We start from the raw sequence: 22,349 nt of genomic DNA, 5'->3' as shown, positions 1-22,349 counted from the left end.
GAAAGAGTCTCAGTTTGGGAAGACGGAAAGTTCCAGAGATGGAGGTGGAGATAGATGCACAGCAGTGTGGACACACTTATTGCCACTGTACATTTAAAAACAGTTAAAATAGGAAGTTTTGGTATGTGTATTTTGTTGCAATCAAACAAAGAATGCAGAGTCGTATAAAGGATGGGTGAGAGCTGTGTGGACTGATGCGGGGGGCCCGAGAAGATTCGGTGGCTGAGCGAAGCGCATCTAAGGAGCGGGCGGGAGAAAATCCTCCTGCGCGTGCTCCCCTGGCAGAGGGCACGCGGAAGGGATACTGGGAATGGCGAGGCCGGTGGGACTGGTCACCTTGGGTGGAGAGGGGATGGGACGGGGGAGGTGAGGGGCGGACTTCTTCAAGCACCGCCTTTTTACAGAGCTGAGAACCACAGGAAAGCTGAGCACACCAGAAAAAAAAAACAAACAAAGAAATAAACCAAACGGGATGTGGGGTGAACGCAAAACAATGTCACGCAGGAATAAGCCATCCCGACTGCGTTACAGGTGAGTGACAGGGCTGTACGGGGGGCGGCGGCAAGCAAGGAGCAAGCCTGGCGGCTGGGGAGAGTGGAACGCTAACTGGACACCGTGAGGCTATGACAAAGGGTGTGAACAACGCTGCCCTCCACGTAGCAGATCTGCCTCTCACGGGGCAGCGGGCTAGCGATTCTGAAACTGCCTCTGGCGTCTGCTCGGACTGACAAGTCCGCAAACACACTGTGGGTAACTGGAGCCGGTTTGTCTGCTGTCGGAGGGAGAAGTTACAAGTCCGGAGGGGGCGGGCTACGGGGAACCCCGCGGCGCTGGCTGGGAATCTGAGATGTACCAACTCGTTTTCAATGTCAATGCAAATGGACAGTATGGAAATAAACACAGGTGTGTGAGCGTGTGTCTGTGTGTGTCCGTGTGTGTGTGTGTTAACACGGAGCTCGATTTCCTGCCCTGCCCAGGAGAGAGCCTAGGGCGATGACACCCCGGGAGCGACGAGCACGCTGACGCCCCGACTGTGGGCTCCAAACACTGCTCTCCCACGGGAGGAACCGGTCTCCTCGCAGAGATGTCGGATGCAGGGCTGGGGCAGGGAAAACACAGGTGAGACCACACGGGTGCTCGAAAAAGGAAGCGGCACGTTGACAGGGCGCGGGGCTCAATCTAGAATGAGACCCCTACGGCCAAAGCCGGAACGAGCTGGGCAAGAACACAGTGACAGCAGTGGACTGAAACCCGCGTGAAACCCACTGGATAAAATGAATATCCATGAGCCCAAAGCGAAGGCGTAAACAGGTAGACGGGGGAGACAGGCCTTTCCTAGAGTCCCCGTTAACGAATGCGGGAGGAATGACGGGAACAAAATGATCGCAAACGAGACAGGCCTTTCCTAGAGTCCCCGTTAACGAATGTGGGAGGAATAATGTCAAAATGGTAACTTACGGATCCACGAGGGACACTCGGATGAGTGGGCGACGTCCGACGGGAGACGGAGCAGCCAAGTCCCACCCGCAAGACGTCCGTTCATTAGCCGGGAACGACAGTGACTTTACAGCGGAGAAAGCTGGCAGACACCACCTGACCAAGCGATCGAGGCCAACCTCGCACCATCGAAGGACAGGAGGACGCCACGTGTCCCTGACATGCTACCCTGAGAGGGACACAGCATCACCTCTGCTTTTCTGGACAAAAACCATCAGACAAACCCAAACGGATGCACATTCTACCAAATACCAGCCAGTGCTCTTCAAAAGCGTCAAGGTCGTGAAAGACCGAGAGAGACCGAGAACAGCCACGGACTGAAGGCCAAGGGGACGTGGCAGTTGGGCCCGACGAGGGCTCTGCAGTGAACCCTGGAGCAGAAGGGCCAGTGGGAAGCCGGCGAAATCCCGAGGTCCGAGGCGGACCAGTGGCACTGCACTGTTCGCCCCTGGCTTCGATGACCGTGCTGTGGGAACACGGCGGGTGACATTACTGGGGCTTCACCTCCATAGAACATGAACCGTGTGGCAGGGAGAAGCCCAGGGAGACGAGGTCCTGGACGGCTGCGACTGGACAGCGACCCTTCGTTCCCACCCCACCTCTGCCCAGCGGTTTAGTAACTTCGGGCGTTCGATGAAGCCCGAGGGAGGAAGAGTGACCAGGACCCCTGTGGGGACAGGGCTGCTGAGACGGCACTGCCCGCCCAGGCCCACTCACCTTCGGAGGAGGGACTGCTGCAGGCTCTTGCAGGTGGCGAGGGACTCCCCGGTGAACATGTGGCACATGACGACGTGCAGGCAGCGGGCCATGAAGGCCAGCACGGCCTCGGGCTGCAGGGTGCCGCTGCGGGAGACGAGGCAGAGGCGCTGCAGCGCGGAGCACTGGCTCAGCGCCTGGAAAAACTGGGCGTTGGCGCTGAAGTAGGGCTGCTCCAGCCTGCGGGAGAGAGGCAGCGTGAGTCCCCCCCAGGGCCGGCCCCGCGGGGACCCGGCCCGCCCAGCAGCAGCCAGGCCCCGAGACCAGGCGCAGGGCCGCGCCGGCCAGGCTGCCCCCCAGTTGTGGGGGCACTGCCACATGCCGGGGTGACGCCGTTCCCTTCCCTTGACACTCTGAGTCTCCCCCGCATTTGGCCAAACTAATCCATCTAGCTGCCCTACCCCCAAGACCCACTCCCTGTAAAAACACCGCAGCGGACCTGGGACTGGGGTCTCTGTGGGCCACAGCCCTTCTCACGGAGCACACCCCACCCCCCAGGCGGGCCGGGCCAAGTGACGAGACCTCCATCTGCACGTTGAGACCCACAGGGACCTCGCGAGACCAGGGTGGTGACCTCCCGCGAGGAAGAAAGAAGCTTCCACAGTGAGTAAGAAACGCCCACCCACACCTCCAAGAGGCCTGCGCTGGGAGGTGTCCCCGTGTGGGCCCCCCGGGTTCCCAGGTGGAAGGAGAGCCCAAGTGCTCTGAAGGCAGGGACCCCCTGAGAGAGGCTGGGCCCCTCCTTTCCCATTCCAACCAGGAAGCAGGTAATGGAGTCGACAGGCACCCCCCCAAGTCCCAAACCCCAATAAGAGCCACACGGGCCTCCTGCTCCAGCCTCCATCGCCCTGACTCGGGGTACTAACGAGTCGCAGGACGAGAGAAGGGGTTTAAAAGCGGCTCCGTGCGAAAAATGCTAATGCTGGTCACTCAGGGCGGCAGCAGCTCCGGGACGGTCTGCTCCGAGCCATCCCGCCACCGAAATGCCGCCACCAAGACTGGATTTGAACTTTAATGAAATGTAAATACAGGTCCCAGTAACCTCCTGACGCTGACTGTGAGGGGACACGCGGGTCCCTCTGGGGTGCGACCTTGAACAGCCTCACGCCCCCTCCCCACCAGCTGGGCGGGTGTGCAGAAGCCCCTGGTGGGCCTGTCTGGGCACAGACCAGGAAAAGACCTGGCCAAGCAGCCACGGCCACGGGCGACACACAGCGCTGCCCCACGTCACACGTGCAGCGTGAGCCTCGCCCCTGACCCCACTGAAGGAACTTCATCCTGAAAAAACCGGGGACCCAGGGCCACGAGGGGAGCGCAGCGCCTCTGAGATGCGACGGGGCCCCGACCAAGGGGAAGGCCGGGAGCCCGGACGGCAGCACACGTCCCCACTATGGCCGTGCTCCCTTCCTCCAGAAAATGCTTCAACGCTCTATTTGGTTCTTTGAAAAACAATTAAAAAAAAATCCCAAGGCAGGCATCCCTTAGCAGACCTGAAAGGCAGCCGAGTGGAGGGGGCGAAAGGCCCAGAAACGGGACTGCTGAGCGGCAGTCACCGGCTTTTGCCCCCAACCAGCCAGGAGGTGGCGACGCAGCAGGGGGAAAGGGTGGGGCGGCAACGCGGGCCAGTGAAAAGGGACACTAGGTGGCGACACAGGCCTGTGCTACCTGCCGAAGACCTTGGTCCAGCCTCCGGGGCCACAAGCCGAGCAGGCAGAGTGAGCGAGCAGACGCTGCGTACGCACAGGTTTCCTACCAGCCACTTCCACAACCTCCCACCCTGAAGGAGGCCACTTGTCACAGACATTCTGGATGGGGGCAGGCCTGGTGGGAGTGTCCAGTCCACTCCACCGGCTGTCCAGGCAAGAGGGGCTGGCTCGTCCAGATCATCCCTTGCCCCTCCACACAGTGGGCTGGCAGAACGGACCTGACGTGTGACTGGCGGGGTCTGTGGTTTGGGCAGGGGATGGAAAAGGGTATCCCCCGTGACCGGCTGTGCCTTGGGGCGGGGGGTCTGCAGTCCTTCTCCCTCCCAGCGGGGCCTCAGCCTCCCAACTAGTGAAGATCTGGCCTCCGAAGCCCATCCCCCAAAGGAAGCTCGGTCTCCCTGAGGCGGCAGGGGCCCCGCCAGGGATCTGGGGCCGCCCCTTCTCATCCACCCGCCCGCCCCTCAGAACACCCAGCAGCACCGGTCCTCTGGGGCCTGGCTCTGAAAGGCCCTCTCGCTTCCACCCAGACACTGCCCTGGTTCCGACATGACCAGCAACCTAGGATGACTCAGGGTAGTGCTCCCTCTCCCTGCTCCAGAAGGCAGGGCTTAATCGGTCTCAGGAACAAAGGGGCCCCTGCCTGTCCAACTTACAGCCCTTTCACTAGCCGGCAAGGCCCCACCACGATGTGCGCCCACCCAGGAGCAGCCCGGGGCGCTGGCTGGCACAAAACTCGAATTCACTGGCCTCACTGGTGTGGACAGCGGTGACGGCGGCCGGCCGGCCTGGGATCCAGAGGGCTGCCATCTCAGGAACGTTCCATCGGGTCCCGCAGGAGCTGCCCGGGGGCCAGCCTCCCCTGAGCCTGGTTCGCACCCTCCTTTCTGTACTGCTGCCCACGCCAGCAGGCACCCCCTGCTCCTCGCCCTCCAGCCTCCCCACAGAAGGCAGCAACCCAGAGTAGAGTCACCTGGCCACGTTTTAGAAACCGGTGTTTGCCCCAAACAGGCAGTACCAGCCCCGACCACAAGGGGCTTGCAGCAGCCAGCGTGCACAGAGGCCATCAGGAGCTGTGGTCGGGGTCTCGGGCTGGCCTCCGAAGCTCATTCAGCGGAGTCCCGCAGGCCTCCCCAGCCACGACTCACACTGTGTGCACGGCCCGCTCCTGGGGGAGACCTCGGCCACAAGGGTCACACCCGAGGCCCCAGAAGCCACTCAGTAACCACGAAATGCTGCTGTTACCCCATTCGACTGCCGACGGCCTTTGAGGCGGGAATGCTCCTTAGCTGCCCACACACCAGCTGTCACCTGGCAAGTTCACTAACCCTCTGGGCCTCGCTTTCCTCATGTGCAAAATGGGTCAGTAATATGCAATTCCCATGGCTGCTGAAAAGGGGTCGGCACCTGAAGCACAGGGAGGCACCTGGCGGCCGTCCCAGGGGAGCCAAACCAACCCAGTAACTGCAGGCACCACGACCACTTGTCCTGGCTTCTAGAACACCTGCCCGCTCCCCACGCTCCTGCTCCCCACCTGTGCTGATCCCTGCTCCTCCTGACCGATGCCTGTCCCCAGTCTGTGGGCTCTCCAGACCCCCATGCTGGCTGAGGCAACTCCTCCGCCAGGGATTCAAACTCACCTGTGTGCGCGGGCCACACGGCCTTCCTCCTCTCAGAAGCCTCTGACCCACCCTGACCCCTACCCTATGCATCTGATCAGTCAGCAAATTCTCCGTAAAGTCAGAATCCCACCATTTCTGGCCACACGCCCTCACCCCACTCTGGCTCTGCCTGCCGCAGCCCCTGCCCTGGCCCCCAGGTTGTTTCCAACGCGGCGGCACAGCCTGTCCTGTCTCCCCTCAAAAGCACCACTGCAGCATCGCGGCCCCTGCTGGTCCCAGAAGACCCCAGCACACCCGCCTCCGGGCCCTGCTGCTACGCAGCTCTGTGGAGCGGAACTTCCTGTGCGGACGGGACGCTCCACGTGTGCTCTGTCCGACACGGCGGCCACTGGTGCACACGTCTAACGCTGCAGAGGACCTGAACACTGGGTTTTATTTCATCTTAATTCATTTACATGTAAGTCGCCCTGTGGCTCGTGGACACTGGGCTGGCTGGTGCAGCTCCATCTGCCTAGAATGGCCCGGAACATTCTTCCTCCAGGTTCTGCTTTGCAAACTCAACTCTTTGAATTCTTTGCTCAGATCTCACCTCTCTCACGAATCCACCCCAGCCGCCAGCCCTGCGCCCGGGCACCCCTGCCCTGCTCTGCCCTTTCTCCTCGGTACTTGTTACTGTCTGATGCGCCACACACTTTCTTATGTTCACTGCTGGTCTGTTTTCCCCACTAGAATATGATCCCCAAGGACGAGGATCTCTGTTCTGTCCAGTGTCCTAGGTCCCAGAACAATCCCTGGAATAACAGGTGCTCAAATGTTTGCTGAGTGGATGAAAAACTATAACCTGCATCGTGGTTCCAAGCCCCGCCTTAAGTGCCTTCTAAGTACCAGCTCCTTTAGTCTTCACAGCCCCACTTTACAGATGGAGCTGGGCACACGCAGCCCCAGGTCCACCTTGGCTGGCTGACTCCGGGGCCCTTCCTGTGGATCCTGTCCCACGGGACCTCCCTCCACCCAGGAGGCAGAGGAGCAGGGCCAGGGCCCTAAAACCAGTGAGGCTCAGGGATACGGGACCAGCTCAGATGCCACGCCCACCCCCTCTCCACCAGGCCAAGCAGCTCCAAAGGAGACAGAGCGCGATGAAGGGCCCTGCAGCCCCGGCGAGCGGGTGCCCTGGCGCTGGCCATCCCCAGGCCGCTCAGACAGCAGACCCTGAAGTTCTCGGACACGAGGAAGATGCTGAGAGTCAGTACTTTTCATCACCTGCCTTTGAGAACTCTGACTTCTTAAAGTACGTGAATGTATTACTTTACTTCATTGATTTCTATTCAATCAAAGTCTCCCCGATGATGACCGAGTGGTCTGACCGACATTGTTAGAAAATGTGCAAAGTTGAATGGGCTGGCAATAGAACAAAAAATCTGATGGCAAAAATGACAGATCCAGAACTCCAGAAACACCTTGGCTCTGAGTTCCGTTAAATTATAACTCAAATGCTCACTTGCGCTCCCCAAATTAAGGAATATTCAATTCCTGATCACGAGACTCCAACAGGGTGTCAGGACAGCTGGCTGGCAGGATTTCATTTGGTAAGTGCATTCTGGATGCATCTGCAGCTTCGAGTTACACATGACCACTAACCACATCGCCGCTCCTTCCGGAAAAGCAATGGGTGACAGTGAAGACACAGGAAGAGATGAGGTGGGAGGGGGCACTGGACAGAGGTGGACCCGTAAGAAAAGAGGACAGACGTGGTGGCTCCTGGCGGAGATGGGCAGGAAGGCCGGCTCCGCACTCCTGCCACGTCGGACAGGCTGTGAAAGGAAGGCCGGGCCGCCCTTCCAGGGGGCGGTGAACGGGGCTCACTGCTGTGGTCGCGGCCCCTCCTCCACTCCTGGCAGGCAGGTGACACCCCACCCCAACCTGGCGGGACAGGGGCCCAAGACAGAGCAATCAACATAGAGGACATGACTCGGGCCACGAGGCAGAGGTGAGCAGGGAGGATGTGAGGCAGAATCAGGAAGCAAAGATCCAGCCCGCAGTCCTCATCCCTGCTGCGCCCGGGAAGCCAGTGGCCAGGGGTGCACCAGCCCACTTGGGCACCCCTGTACCTGGAGCAGGAGGAGGGTCCCAAAGGGCCCCGGAATGGGAACGGCAACTCTGCCCGCTGCACATTCTTAGCTGTCTCATCTTGTATCACCTCTAGCAAGCTCCCTCGGCAGCTGGGATACGCGTGGCTACCACACACATGGCCGCAGCGTTTAACAAATGGGGCTCACGATTTGCATAACTTTGGCTCAGACGCCTAAACCAGCAGATTCTGAAAATGACATTATGGTTCCCTAAGCAAGTGTAACTGGGACTCACAGGGCACAGCACGAACAACCGCACCCTCCCCAGAGAGGGGGCTCTCAGGACACAGGCTGAGAACGCTGAGGCTCACGCGACCTGCTCTGCCGTCGAGGAGGCCAGGGCTGTGCTGGGAGGGTGGCGCGCGGCCTGGCTGAGAAGCTCTGGAAGGCTCCAGGGTACGAGCAGCTAAGCCTTCTGCCGGCTCCAGCTCACATATGGTTCATTTCCTGTGATGTGACACACTCATCTCCATTTTCTGTGGCTCAAGGGCCAGGATCAAGCCCTGGAGTCAGACTGACTGGGGTGACTCTTACCTCCTCCCTCGAGCCCCCACTGCCTCGTCAGTGGGGATGCTATGAGCGTAGCCCAGACAGTGCCCGACGCCCTTGCCTCTGGCCCTCAGCGAAGGCAAAAAGTGAGTGCAGCCACCGTGGGGACAATGACACGCGTGCGCACGTCTCAGTGCCCCTCTGGCTACGGCCTCTCAGAGAGACCTGCCCCATCGCCACATCCTCCCCAACCCGAAACCCTCGCAGAGCCGAGGTCCGCTGCCAGCACTATCTTTGGGCAATTTCTGGGAAATGATGCAATACTTTAAGATCAAATCTATCAAGATTTTCAAATATGTCTCAACACAACAAAGAGTTAGCCTTTAAATGCGGGGCCCTCCCGAGAACACCGCCCCCTCCGCAGCAGGATTCAGGGCGATCCACGTCGTGCAGGTGTCCCCGTAACAACAGCCAGCGTGGATTCTGTCTCCTCTCACTCTTGGATCAGCCCTGCCATCCTGCCCCAGACCGCCGTCACCTCTCAGTAGTGTGCGGAACCCCCTTCTGAACCCACCTTTCTATCTCCCCCACCCCGGCCCCTCCAGTCCAGGTGGGATGCCTGGCAATCGGACCCCTCCGTCTGCCGGCTGACGGTTGCGTACACAGCATCGCACGGCACAATCACCGGAACGGCTCCAGAGCTGAGGGCGATGTGCAAGCTCGGGCAGCACTGCCTCCTGCACCGCCTACCCGGGCGCCGCCGACTGCAGCTTCCCAAGCCACCACACCTCCGAGTCCCGTCACACAGCTCATGGCCCCTTGCCAAGCCTCCTCCCAAGACTTCCGGCTCCTGGAGGGCAGGCACACGGCAGGGACACAAGCGCCTGCCAGTCAAAGGCCACGCGACTCGCTCCCTCTCCACTGCCTCAGGCCCCCAGAGGGCCAGCCGAGGCCATGGAGGAGCTGCCAGGGCCCCCTCACCTGAGGTCCCTCAGCCGCTTGCAGTGCTTCAGCATGTCCGAGAGAGCGGACATGTAGACCACCTTCCCCATCATGCCCAGGTTGGCCAGGGACAGGGACTGGAGCTGCTGGCACTGGAGGCCGATGCTGACCAGCCCGGAGCCTGTCAGGATGCTGGGAAGCTGGGCCAGCGTCAGGTGCCTCAGGAAGGCCAGCTGGCCGATGGCGGCTACCTCCGAGTCCCCGACGTTCTGCGCCCGGCTGCACGGGGGGAGGGAGTTGCGGATGGCGGGCTCGTTGCGCGGCATGGCGGAGGAGAAGTTGGACCCTATGAGCTCGAGGCGCTCCAGGAAGGGCACGCTCTTCAGCAGAGACCAGAACACGGAGGAGGGCTGGGGGCCCGCCTGCCCCGAGAAGGGGCTGGGGTACGTCTGCACGCCGATGCGGACCTTCTTGCCAAAGCCGCAGGGCACGGCGTGCATGGCGGGCTGGGCGGGCGCGCGGTCGGCACGGGGCGCCGAGTCGGCGACGGAGCAGACGGGCAGGGACAGGGAGCGCAGGTGGCGCAGCCGGGCCAGCAGCTGGCACAGGTGCCTGCCCGGGCGCTCGGAGCTGTGGTGGTGGGCGGCGGAGAGGTTGAGGTGCCGCAGGCCGCCGCAGGCCACCACCAGGGTCTCCAGGATGCCACTATCGATATCGTCCTCCGCCTTGCGCAGCAGGGAGTCCGGGGACAGGCAGTGGACGCAGCCGCTGAGGTTCAGGCTCGCCAGGCTGCGCAGGTCCTTGCCGCCGTTGATGACGCGCTGGATGAGGTGGCCGCCGGACAGGGTGCAGCGGCTGAAGCTGAAGTAAAAGGGGTTGTTGAACTTGAGGTGCTGCAGCAGGGACGAGCCGTTGAGCCAGGACTTGGGCAGCTGCAGGGCGTCCAGCACGACGTTGCGGGCCATGGAGTCCAGGAGGTTCTTGGTGGCCCCGCTCTCGGCGAAGCTGCCGGGCACGGAGATGAGGAAGGCGTGCAGGTTCTCGGGCGTGCGGTCGCTGAGCACGGCCAGGTAGAGCCGCACCACCTCCTGGTTGATGTAGCCGGGGGCCAGGCGGGCGTAGAAGACCCGCAGGTTCTGGTAGTGGGGCACGTTGCTCTGGCCCACCATGAGCTGGCCCGAGAGGATGGCGCCCTCGCGCGTGCGGTCCAGGATCTCGAAGTACAGCAGCAGCTTCTCGAGGCTGGTGCAGCAGGGCACGACGCCGTAGGACGGCGTGAACAGCGTCTGCTTGAGCTCCCGCACGCGGCTCAGCGTGGCCTTGCACTCGCTGCTCAGCTGGCTGGCGTCGAAGCCGGGGCTCACGTCGATGGCCAGGGAGCGCAGGTGCTGCAGGGCCGACAGCATCTTGGACAGGCGCAGGGAGGTCAGGTGGCAGCCCGAGAGGTTCACCTTCACCAGGCCGCGGCAGCGGGCCACGTGCTCAATGGTGGAGCCCGACAGCCAGTAGCAGCCGGCCATGTTGAGCTGCTGGATCTCCCGGCCGATCTCCTTCACAAGCTGCTTCACCTTGTCCTCACTGGCCTGCAAGGTAGGACAGGGCGGGGGAGGGAGGACGGGGCTGAAGGCACGCAGGTGTGTCCCTCACCTTCATCCCCCAGCCGAGCGGGGAGCGTGAGGGCCTGCAGAGACCCGGCCCTCCAGCTAAGGAGGGACACTCAGGGAGAGCTGGCGCCTCGTCTCCCTCCCCACACGTTTACCTTAAGCCAGCGACCAAGTCCCCAGCCGCGCTGGGGATGCGAAGCGGTGCAGCCGGCGCGGAAGTCTGCTGCTTCGAAACGCTGAACAGAGCTCCCCTGAGATGACCCAGCAGCTGCACTGCGGGGTGTACGCCCGAGGGACTGAAAGCCCCGATTCACGCGGACACGTGACAGCCACGCCCACAGCAGCCCCGTTCACAAGGGCCAAAGGTGGCGGCAGCCCAGTGTCCGTCAACATATGAACAACGAACAAAACGGGGTCCGTCCGTACTATTCTGCCTCAGAAAGAAGGGAAATTCTGTCACGTGCTACAACATGGATGAACCTTGGAGACATGCTAAGTGACAGAAGCTGGTCACAGATCACATGATGTAGTATTCCACTTCTATGAAACATCCAGAATAGGCAAAATCACAACCAGGAACTAGAACAGAGGTTCCTTGGGGTGGGGGGGAGAGGGGTGGGAATCGCTGCTTGATGGCTCCAGGGCTTCCGTCCAGGGTGGTGCAAAGGGCTGGAAACAGTGATGTGATGGCTGCACTTTTAACGCTACGGAATTACACACCTAAAAATGGCTACGATGGCAAATTTGATGCTGCGTGGGGCATTTTTCATCGCACGGTGGACCCGGTCCCTGGCAGCCGGCTTTGGCTCTTGCTCTCCTTTTAACATGCATTTTCACACCATTAACTTTTCCTCAGACACCTGGCCTGGCCTGCTCAGGTGAGCCACAATGTCCAGTCAGGGGCCCAGCAGCTGGAGGCCGACAGCTGGACACCATGGCTGTTGCCAGCGAGGCCTTGGGACAACACTGCATGGGGCACCCGTGTACGTAACACTCGGGCATCTGAACCCAGTCTGAGGGAAACGTCCACAGGTGGCACGGCGAAGGGTGCAGACGTGTCACAGCCCTGCCCCGTCCTGCACAGGCAGGAGCCTGCTGGGAGGGAACCTTGACCGGGCGTGCGGGGACTGAGCTCGCCCCCCTCTTCCCCACCAGCGAGGCGCACGGCGGCTCTCGCAGGGCTCTGCAGCGTCCCCGCTCGGGGCTCCAAAGGCGGTAACGGCAGTTAGGAGCCATTAAATGAGTTAAGGTCACATCCTCAGCTTATTTCTATCTTTAAGATCAGTTGTCAACTGATTTTTCAGCAAAGGTGACAAGGCAATTCACGATATAGGATAATAACCTTTCAAAAAATGGCGCTGGAGCAGCAGACTAGCCATCCTCGACCCTTACCTCACGCCGCACGGAAAGAGTAACCGTAGAGCTAAAACTACTACAAAACTGTAAGACAGCAGAGGAGAGAGCTGGGGGACCTGGGCGGCCACACGCCAAAGAACGGAACGGGACCCCGCGCTGAGACCGCACACGAAACTCAAAACAGACGAGAGACTCGAATGTTAAGACCTGAAACCATAAACCTTCTAAAAGAAAACATCGGCCTTGGCGGTGATTTTTTGAATCTGACACCTAAAGCACAAGCAACAAAAGCAAAAACAAACAAGGGGGCCTACATCTAACTCAAAAGCTTCTGCCAGCGCGTGCTGAGCCCATAAAAAGCTTCTGCACAGCAGAAGACATCATCGACAAAACGAAAAGGAAATACTTACGAATCATATACACGATAAGGGTTAAAACCCAAAACACATAAAGAACTCATACAACTCAATCCCAAATAAAACGAGCAATGCGATTGAAAGATGGGCAGAGGCCTTGAAAAGTCTTTTTCCAAAGAAGACATGCGGATGGCCAACAGGTACATGGAAAGATGCTCGACATCACTAATCACCAGGGAAATGCGAATCAAAAGCACGATGCGGTACCACCTCACGCCTGTTAGAATGTCTATTATCAAAAAGACAAGAAAAGCAGTGATGGTGAGGACATGGAGAAGAGAACCCTTACGAACTGCTGGTGGGAATGTAAACTGGTGCAGCCGCTCTGAAAAACAGTACGGACTTTCCTCGAAAATTAAAAATAAAGCTTCCGTATGATCCGGCAATCCCGCTTCTGGGTATTTATCCAAAGAAAATGAAAACGCTGATTTGAAAAGGTATCTGCACCCCCAGGTTCACTGCAGCATTACTGAAAATGGCCAAGATATGGAAACAGCCTAAGTGGGTATCAATCGATCAATGGATAAAGAAAAATGTGACACACACACAGTGGAATATTATTCACCAACGAAAAAGAATGAAATCTTGCCATGTGTGGCAATGTGGATGGACCCCAAGGGAATTATGCTGAGTGAAATAAGTCAGAGAAACACAAATTCCGTACGCTCTCACTTACAGGGGGAGTTAAAAAAACAAACAAGCTCATAGATACAGAGAACAAACAGATTGGTGGTTACCAGAGGTCAAAAGGTACAAACTTCCAGTTATAAAATGAATAAGCCACGGGGATGTCATGGACATCATGACAACTACAGGTAATAATACTATATTGCATATTTGAACGTTGCTAAGAGAGATCTTAAAAGTTCTCATCACGAGAAAAAAGTTTTTGTAACTATGGAAGATGATGCATTTTGGTGATCATTATATATATTTGCAATGTATATGAATATAAACCATTATGTTGTACACCTGAAACTAATACAACGTTTTTTTAAAAAAGAGACGAAATAGGAGAAAACCTCATGACCTCAGGTTTCACAAAGAATTCTTCAACAATTCACAAAAAGCATGAACCCAAAAATTCAATAAATTGGACTTCACTAAAATTAAAAACTTACGCTCTTCAAAAGTCACTGTTGAGAAAACGCATCGGCAAGCCAAACGAGAGACAACATTCACGTGTATATCTGACAAAGGACTGCCATGCAGAATATACACAGGACTCCTGTCACTCGACAAGAGAAAAGTAATAAATGGGCGCAAGCCTTGAACAGTCACTTCTGAAAAGATGTACAAACGGCCCATGCCCTTGATGAAAATGTAACCGACGGCAACCTTCCTCAGGGAGACGCAATGAGACACCACGTCCCACCCGTGGGAACGGCTGAAATTTCAAAGACTGACATCACCAAGGCCCACAAGGATGTAGAGCAACTGGAAGCCGCATGCGCGGCTGTGGGCGTCGATGGCGCCTCCCTCTGCGCCACCAGAGCGCCGATTTAACGTTACAGGGCTGTTCCCACACCTACCACGGGACGGCAATCCCGCTCTTGGGGATCTACCTGACAGCGGTGTCCCTCTGAGCCCGGGCCCTCCCAGAACAATGTCCCCGATACCTGCGCCCTCCCCCAGGTGGCACGCTTCCTGCACTTTTTGGCCCCCAGCTTTTGTCCCATGATGCAGCTTGGAGGATGTCCCAGTCGGGGCTCTGGGCGCCCGCCTCCACTGTCGTCGGCTGCGCGATGCCCCTGTGCGCAGCTGGGTATCCGGCTGTCCCCCATCTCCCGCCCACACATGGCGCCAGCCCAGCGCCCCGCGCCTCACCTCGTAGTCCTGCAGCAGCACGGTGTGGGTGAGGCTCTTGTCCAGGCACAGCTCCGCGAGCTTCCGGCAGGTGCGTCGGACGTGCAGAACCAAGTCCGTGCTGGGGATGTGGCTGAGGATGTGCAGGAGGATCTCATCGGAGAAGCCCAGCAGGTGGGCCCCGCTTGGCACCGCAGCCGCCGTGGGGGGCATGTCGCCATCGCTGCACAGGTCCTGAAACAAGGGGGCACCAAGTCTCCATGGGATCCCCAAGGGCGGCCCTCGCCCGGCCTCCCCGGCCAGAGGGAGAAGCCAGCTGGAGCCCTTGCCACAGTCCGTGGGAAAGAAGGGGCTTTGACTGAAAACCTTAACTGCCAAGCAAGAACCCACGACAATCTTCGAAAGCCTCTTTTCCAACTGCGCACCGAGATCTCTCTTCAAAAGCAACAGATTCGAAATGAAATTTGAATTTTTTTGAAATTTAAAAGCGATTTTTTTTTTCCTGCTAAGCGTCTCCGATCAAGCCTGGCACGTTTCAGACTCAACCGACGACCATCGGTCAAGGTCCTGTGTCTGTGAAAGCTGCTACCCCGCAACTCAGCCCAAATGTCAGCTGTATTCCTAAGCCCTGAGGAAGAAACTCTACAAATAAGACACAGCACCAACTAGACTAGTGACCTCTTTAAACCTTGCGATGAGTAATCAGTGACAGAGACCGCACGATTTATCCGCACTCATCACACGTCTGGTTAGACACCCATGCTGGTATTTCCGATAAGACGCCCACGTCTCGTTTTGCTTTGGAGATCGCTGCCGAAGGTTTTCCTCCCGTACGCGGGCCTCTGTCCTCCTGGACGACGCCTTGCTGTGCACAATCAAGAGAGGGGCTCGACCGAGGTTATTGTGACACGAAGTCCCTAAGTCAAGCCCAAGGGGATTCAGATGCTCTAAGGGGAGCCCGTGGGGGAGGAATCCCTGATTCTCCCCAGCACCTCCCGAAGGGATGCTCCTGCCTGAAAAACGTCCTCACTGCGGAGACCCTCTGACCTCCCCTGGGAGAGCGGGCAGCATTAGCGCTACTGCCTTTTCCAGCGATTCTGCCTACCAGCCCCTCCTCCTCCAGCCTGCCTCTTTCCCAAACGTATTTTTGTGGATGGAAGCGTTGAGGCTTGGCAAGCCCTGCTGCTGCCATGGCAACAGTGAAGTCTGGAGAGGAAGAGCCTGTCTGCACCCCGCAGCAGGCACTGCAGGGTTCCTGGGACCTCTGATTGCGGCACCCCCTACCCTGGCCTGACGGTCTCTGCAGCCAGCCAAGCCCTGGCCAGGCCAGGCCAGGAAGGGGCTCCCATGAATATTTCCCACGTTCCCGTCTCCGCAAGAGGCAGCGGCCAGGCGCGCCTCCACTGCCCCTTCCATCTGGCCTGCCCTCGACGCTGTGTCACTACTCCCAGCGTCCACCAGGGCAGAAGGCGGCCGGCAGTGGCACATCCACAGCTGCCACGGCTTGCTGTATGCTGCGCCCAGTGTTTCGGGCTGTAAGTGGCTTTACTTAAAAATTTCCCGACCCAATCACCCAGGCACCTGTTAACAATAGGATTCCTAGACCCCAGCCCAGACCTAGGGGCTCCATCTCCAGGGAAAGACTCAAACAGGGAAGTCCTCAGCAGGCAGGCTCAACGAACAGGACTCTGGCACCAAGAGGGCCTGGGGACAAGCAGGAGGAACCTGAGGCCTACCTGTCCTGATCCCCAACCTGCAGATTTACCAAAGAATGTCATCACAGAGCGACAGGAACACAGGGCAAAACAGTGCATAAAACCCCCAGTCCTATAATTTTCAGTGACACTACTAATGCCCAATCTCCATAAAAACACCTAGAAATTACAAGAATTATATTTAAAAAAAAAAAAAAAAAAAAGCCAGGCATTGAGTGCTGGCTCCTTCTGTCCAGTCTCGGCACATCCCGCAGATGACTCTTTCCACAGGCTATGTCCCCTGGCGCTGGGGCGGGCCTGGAGGAGCAGCCCGCTGGTGGCCCGACAGCCGATGCCAGGAGGCGGCTGCCAGGTCTGCCAGCTGGGTCTTTCCCCTGGCTCGGAGGCTTCCTGAGGCACGCATCCATCGCGTGAGTCAGAGCACCATGCCCCCAGGAGAGGCGGCAGCTCCGGGGAGGCAACAACCAACAGAAATGCCCTCCGAGTGTCGTTTGTCACGTAGAAATGAGGCCCGGGGACATGCCCACCTCCACACACACCCAAATACACTTCTACCTGCTTCCCTCTGCCTCTCTGGACAATGTAGTCTCAGCCATTGGGGAAACTGAGGCAGACCTGTGTTCCAGCTTTAAAAAAACTGGGTAAGTAGCTGAAGGTCGGAGGGCAAACAATGCCTAAGGCAGGGCTGAGCCGAAACTGCCCTTCCGTCCACCAGCAGAATCGGGCCGCTAGGCTTCCTAAAAGGTCCAGGCCAGGCACTTCCTAATGTCCCAGAGATTCCCATTCAGGGGTGAGGGGTGCGGGAGGTGATCTTTATCAGGCACGTCTGGGAACCAGGAGGCCAGAACGAGATAACGACAACTGGAAAGGAGTTTAAAAGGGTTTAGTTATTCACTAAACTGTGTTGTATGCACTTTTCTGAATGTGTAACATTTCACATTTTTTTAAAAAGTGAAACAAAATTAAGTATTGAAACCTTAGTACCTGACCAAAACACATCCCCTTCCAGATGTTTACCATCTGTTTGTCAGTTAGGCACCCGAAGTAGTCACAGGATTCAAAAATGAACAGGTAGGATGTGTGGGAAGTGCTCTAACTAGTCCAGAAGGAGATGGGAGAGACACGGAGGAGCCGAGACTGGCCACGTGCTCACAAGCACGGAAACGGGGGGTGGGTACACACTCACTCTGTGCCGAGTGTGTGCAGTTTCACCTTTTTTTTTGAATTCACAAGAGCAACGTGAAAGGACGCATAATGTTAAGGTCTCCACTCTTTCTACGTTCCATTCTTTACCTCTTCTTAAAGTCTTTGCTTCTCTAGTTGGCGTTTTCTGGAATGTCCCCTAATACACAGCACTCAATCCTCTCAGCTCACTCATTCTGCGCTAGGCCAGAAACGCCTCTCCAACAGGGATCATTTTTTAATACTCAAGAGAAAGAGAAACCGAACCAGGTGAGTCAACGGAGCACCTGCTTCAGAATCATCTTGAGTGCTGTGAAAAACGGGGCCCTCGGGCGAGGGAAGAAAGAAAAAAAAAAGCGGAGCCCCGCTCCTCTCAAACCCTGGGAGGACTCCTGGACATCCGCATTTTAAAGCCAGCAATGACCTTCAAAATCAGAAGGCCCCATTCTGGAGTCAGACGGTAGGAATGGCTACACAACCTCGTGAATGTATTTTTTTAAACCACTGAAAGGTACACTTTAAAAGTGTGAAATTTATAGTATGTAAATTATATCTTCATAAATAAATAAAAAATCAGACTATCCCAGGAAAAGAGACCTTGATCTCCACATCCAGGTACAAGACTCCCCTCTCTCCTCTCATCCCGAGAGATGCCCACAATGCGACAAGAGGCCTTACTGGCCAGGTTCCCAAGATGCTTCAAGGAACAGGTGGGACCTTTGTGCCAGGACCCCATAAGTGCAAGGGACCAGAACCCCCCATCTCCACCCCAAGTACACACAACTAACCAGGAACCTGCTACAGCTCCGGGCTACCCCAGAACTCTTTCTCAAGCAGCTGTGGCTTTCTGGTCCTTCAATCCTACCACCAATCTGCAGGTGGGACCCTCCCCTTCAATCAAGGAGCCACAGGCACTTCTGAGCCAAATTCACTTCAAATGAAGAGGAACTGTCAGCAGCCCCCAGCCACCTTCCACATACCCGCATCCCATCCACTTCTGTTCCCCAGCCACAGGCAGTCCCCTAGGACAGGAAGTATGCTGAGTCCTGGATGACAGATATAAACACAGGTACACATAAAGGAAGGTGGAAAGCAACAAAAGGCAAGACACTAGTCAGAGTCCAGATTCCCCACACCCTGGTCTGCAGAGAAAATACTTTGCACTACTTCACAAGGAGTCGGTGGGATTCTCCATCGGACCCCGATGTGTGGAGTGTTGGGGAAGAAATTCCAGGGTAAATCCTAGGTTCCCCTGGTGAAATGGCTTTTCCTCCACTAACCCCCAAGTCACACGAGCAGGCTCAGAGAAAAATGGGCTGGACTTGAACCGAGCATTCAGAGATAGAGGCTGGGGTGCGAAGCGGTCACGGAGGGGGACCGTCTCAGAGGTACAGGGGCACGGGGCAAGTGCCTGGGAGGCCTACAGAGCCTGGAAACTGTGGGAGCGGAGAGGCGGGTCAGACTTCTGGCGACTAGGACTGCGGGGCTGGGAAAGGCATGGAAAACCGAACCCGGAGAGAGCTCGTGCCTTCGGAGATCAGGGCGAAGGCCTGGGGGGCGGGATGGGGCAGGGGCGAGATGAAAGGGACAGGCCGAGGCCAAGGCCAAGGTCGAGACAGGAAGGACCAAGGCCGGCCGACGCCAGGGTCGGGGTGAAGAGGACCAAGCACATCGGGGTCGGGACAGGAAGGACGGAGCGGGATAGGGGGGCCGGGAGAAAAAGGACGCAGGGGGACCGGAGTCGGGATGAGAAAGACCGAGCGGGGCCGAAGCCGCCGGGCAGGGAGGACAGCGGAGAGAGGCGCCGGCCGTACCTCTCCGGAGCTGGCCATGTCCACGGCGGGCCGAGCCGCGGCTGCCGGAGCCGCAGCCCCAGGGTCTCCCGCCCAGCCGACCAGGGATGCTCAAAGCCGGCGCGTCCTCGGTTCCACAGAGACCCCGGCAGGGGGCGGGGCCTCCCCTAACTTCCGGCGCCCTCGGCTACGCACTTCCTCTCGCCCTGCGCGATCGCCATGTTGGGTGCGGCGCTGCCGACGAGGCCCCGCTGAGGCGCGGGTGAGCCCGCGAGGACCCACAGGGCCCCTGCTCTCTGACCGCATCTCCTGATTTTAATACATTTAAATTCAAATAGCCGCATGTGGCTGGTGGGCCCCCATTGGACGGTGCCGCAAAAGCGAAGCTCCATGAAGACAGGGACAATGTCTTCATGTTACTGCTGTTCCCCCAGCCCCCAGCACTGTGTGGCTGCTCCAAATACAAGCAGACTGATGAATGACTGAGTGAAGAAAGGTACCAGCCCCTGGCAGGGGTCTCTGAATGATTCCAGCCCCTGTGTCCCTTGGGTAATTGCAGGCCAGAACATGTGTTCAAATCCTGACACCTCCGAGCTGTCTTACCTGCCGAGCCTCAGTTTCCTCACAGGGAAGAGGACTGCCCCTCATCAGTGGGACCGCGGGCAGCCTCCCTGCGTTCTCACCGCCAGGTCCCAAGGAGGTGTCAGGACGAAGGGAGGGACCCCGGGTTCCAAGCTCCGGCACTAGCCAGGGCTGTCCTCGGAGGGGCTTGTTGGAGTGCAGTTTGCCCGGGCAGGGCTGCTCTGCAGAGGAGGGGCATTCCCGCGAGAAGGTCTCGGCTCATTAAAAAGGTGCACCTCAGGTTGTCAGAGCTGCCCCCGGGGGTCGCTCTCATCCCACAGCAGGGGAAGGTGCAGAGGGGATAGAAGGAGAGTCCCCATGTCTATAAAATGGACACGGTCGTGGTGAAGTGAGCCTTGGTTGTCTGGCCTGTCACTCTGTACTCGGAGGCCATGAAGCAGGCAGTGATGGGACTTTGTAGGTTTTAGGGTTAAACTCCAGCCTTCTCACTTCTGAGGTGCATACCCTGGGGCCAGCGAGCTGTCCCTGCTGACCTCATTTTTCTAACCGGTAAGTGTGTGCTAAGAAGATGGAGGCTGTGTGGCGTCCTCTCGCTTAGCCTGCCTTAGGAAGGAAGGAGCAGGTGTGCTAAGAAGATGGAGGCTGTGTGGCGTCCTCTCCTTAGCCTGCCTTAGGAAGTTGGGCCTTTGCTCTAAGCCAGGCGTCACAGGGTCAGCCCAGCTGCAGGCCTGGGAGGGAAGGAGCAGCGCCTCAAGGACTCTCAAAGTCAGATGTGTGTCTTCCCTGCACTTCTGGAGCTTTTCAAAGGAAAAGCTTGATGGAGCAGCTGCTCACAACCAGCTCTCCAGTTGTCACTGACATTCCCATTATTTAGGTGTGCACATGGACAGTGACTTGACTTCTGGGACATCGGGCCCCAACCACCCTCCCGTTCTTCCCCGAGGGTTGTGTCTCCAGTCTCTGGGCCTCTGTCCCCAGTGAATCCAGGCCTCTGTCTGAGATACCCATGCCTACACATCCACCTGGCCAGGTAACTCTGTCTGGCCTCCTGGGCCAGCTCAGACATCCTTCCCACAGGAAGCCTTCAGAGGAGAGTGATGGCTCCCTACCCACCAGTCATCCAAGTTTATGACCCTTTATTACCTTTCTGTTGTTCAAAAAAGGCAAAATTACAATTGCTTTTTCTTTTTTACCTGTATTTCTTTTTTTTCCACTTTATTGAGGTACAATCTGATGAGTTTTGATGTGTCTACGCCCATGACACCATCACCATGGTGACCATCTTCATCACCATGATCCTGTCTTTCTCACACACAGCTGCCGCACCCTTCATGAGCACAGCTAGTAATTATACATTCATTTGTTTGCCTACATATTTATTGTCTCTCCTGGTTAAACTGGACACCTCACAAAGGCAGGAAACACACCTGGTCTCTTAACTGCACCCCCATCCTTGGCACCATGTCTGGCACAAATAGTGGTTGGAGGAAGGGTCTTTCTTCCCAGACTGACAGCTCTTTCACAACAGGGTGTGTGCCCAGCCCATCTCAGTAGCCTCAGGCCCAGCCGACGGTGGGCTGTCACGGAAAAAATGTCCATGGAATGAATAAGTGGCCCAAGATGGAAACTTACTTGGAGCTCAGAGCCCAGGGCACACCACCACCCCTGAATTGGCCCAAAAGAGCTGGAACTGGCTCAGGAGGGGCTTCCTTCCACAGACTCTGCCTCTTGGGCTTCTAAGACTTCGCAGGGTTGGGAGACAGAGCCACAGAAGTTGTCCTGAGTGCTCTGTGTTCCCACCACCTCTGGGCCTGCAGCTGCAGCCCAGGATGCCCGCAGGAACAGGATGGATTCTGGAGCACTCGCTGTGCACCTGCTGCGGCGTTTTAGGTACTGAAGTAGGAACACCTGACCCCGTGAACTAGGAGACCGCAGGCTCCTGTTTGGTTTTGGAAGCCACCACAAGGTCCCAGAACAGTCTCCTTCCCACGGACGAAGATAATCACCTTCACTAATAGTAAAATGACTCGTCTCTCCAGAACTGGAGTCAGCCACAGCTCCGAGTGGGTAAATCTCCGCTCCTTCTCTATAAAATGACACTGGAGGGCGCAGTAGAGCGCTGGAGGGAGCTGGGGGGTTGGGGAGAGGGGCTCAAATCTGGATTGATTTAGGAATCATTTCTGTGCCTCTCATTCCCTCTGGAGAAATGGGGCGGGGGGGGGCATCATTCCCTACATTCTCTGCTGGTGTCGGCAGCTGCTGGCAGATGGAAGGCAGGCCAGGCTTGGCTTTCTTCTCGGAGGCATTTGACTCAGAGCCCTGCCCAAGTCAGATGCTGCCTCCCTCTCTTCCTGCTTTTCTATGTCTATTGTCTCACTGTCCCTCTCACTCTGCCTGAGGCCACACTGTGGAGTGTTATCTATCCGTTTTCTAATAAAATTTCCTAAGTCAGATGCTGACTTTCAGCCCTGTGTGGCTGCTTCCCCTGCAGACTTAGGCCAGTCCTGCACTTGAGGGTGCGCAGAAAGGTACCCACATTCCAGTTACAAGGCAGAACCCGGACTCCCCCAGAGCCAACTAGAGCCACCTCTGCCAAACATCCCCTTGACCTGCCCCCAGCCTTGGACGCAGGGTGCCAGCCTGCAAACCCCTGGGAAAGTCCCCCCTTTGGCTGTGCAGGTACTGTCACTCCAGGTGAGCTGGCAGGCGAGGGTGGTGGCCCTGTCCTCAGCCTGAGCCCCAGGCCTGTGAGGGTAG

At 57.6% G+C, this 22,349-nt stretch overlaps 1 protein-coding gene across 2 annotated transcripts in view; it reads right to left on the bottom strand.

The window, feature by feature from the left end:
- The window catches only part of FBXL18 (F-box and leucine rich repeat protein 18), a 43,092-nt gene extending 23,902 nt beyond the window's left edge, over nucleotides 1-19,190 (bottom strand). For both annotated transcript variants that reach the window (XM_025043128.1, XM_006906564.3), the window contains exons 1-4: nucleotides 19,032-19,190; nucleotides 14,342-14,554; nucleotides 9,178-10,721; nucleotides 2,215-2,433 (exon numbers count right to left, since the gene is read on the bottom strand). In XM_025043128.1, the coding sequence (XP_024898896.1) occupies nucleotides 2,215-2,433; nucleotides 9,178-10,721; nucleotides 14,342-14,554; nucleotides 19,032-19,049 (1,994 nt within the window). In that variant the 5' untranslated portion in view covers nucleotides 19,050-19,190. The remainder of the gene's footprint in view (nucleotides 1-2,214; nucleotides 2,434-9,177; nucleotides 10,722-14,341; nucleotides 14,555-19,031) is intronic.
- Nucleotides 19,191-22,349: the final 3,159 nt, after the last annotated feature.

The sequence above is a fragment of the Pteropus alecto genome, unplaced genomic scaffold (assembly GCF_000325575.1).
Source record: "Pteropus alecto unplaced genomic scaffold, ASM32557v1 scaffold40, whole genome shotgun sequence".
NCBI lineage: Eukaryota > Metazoa > Chordata > Mammalia > Chiroptera > Pteropodidae > Pteropus > Pteropus alecto.
This window is presented reverse-complemented; position numbering and strand designations above follow the sequence as displayed.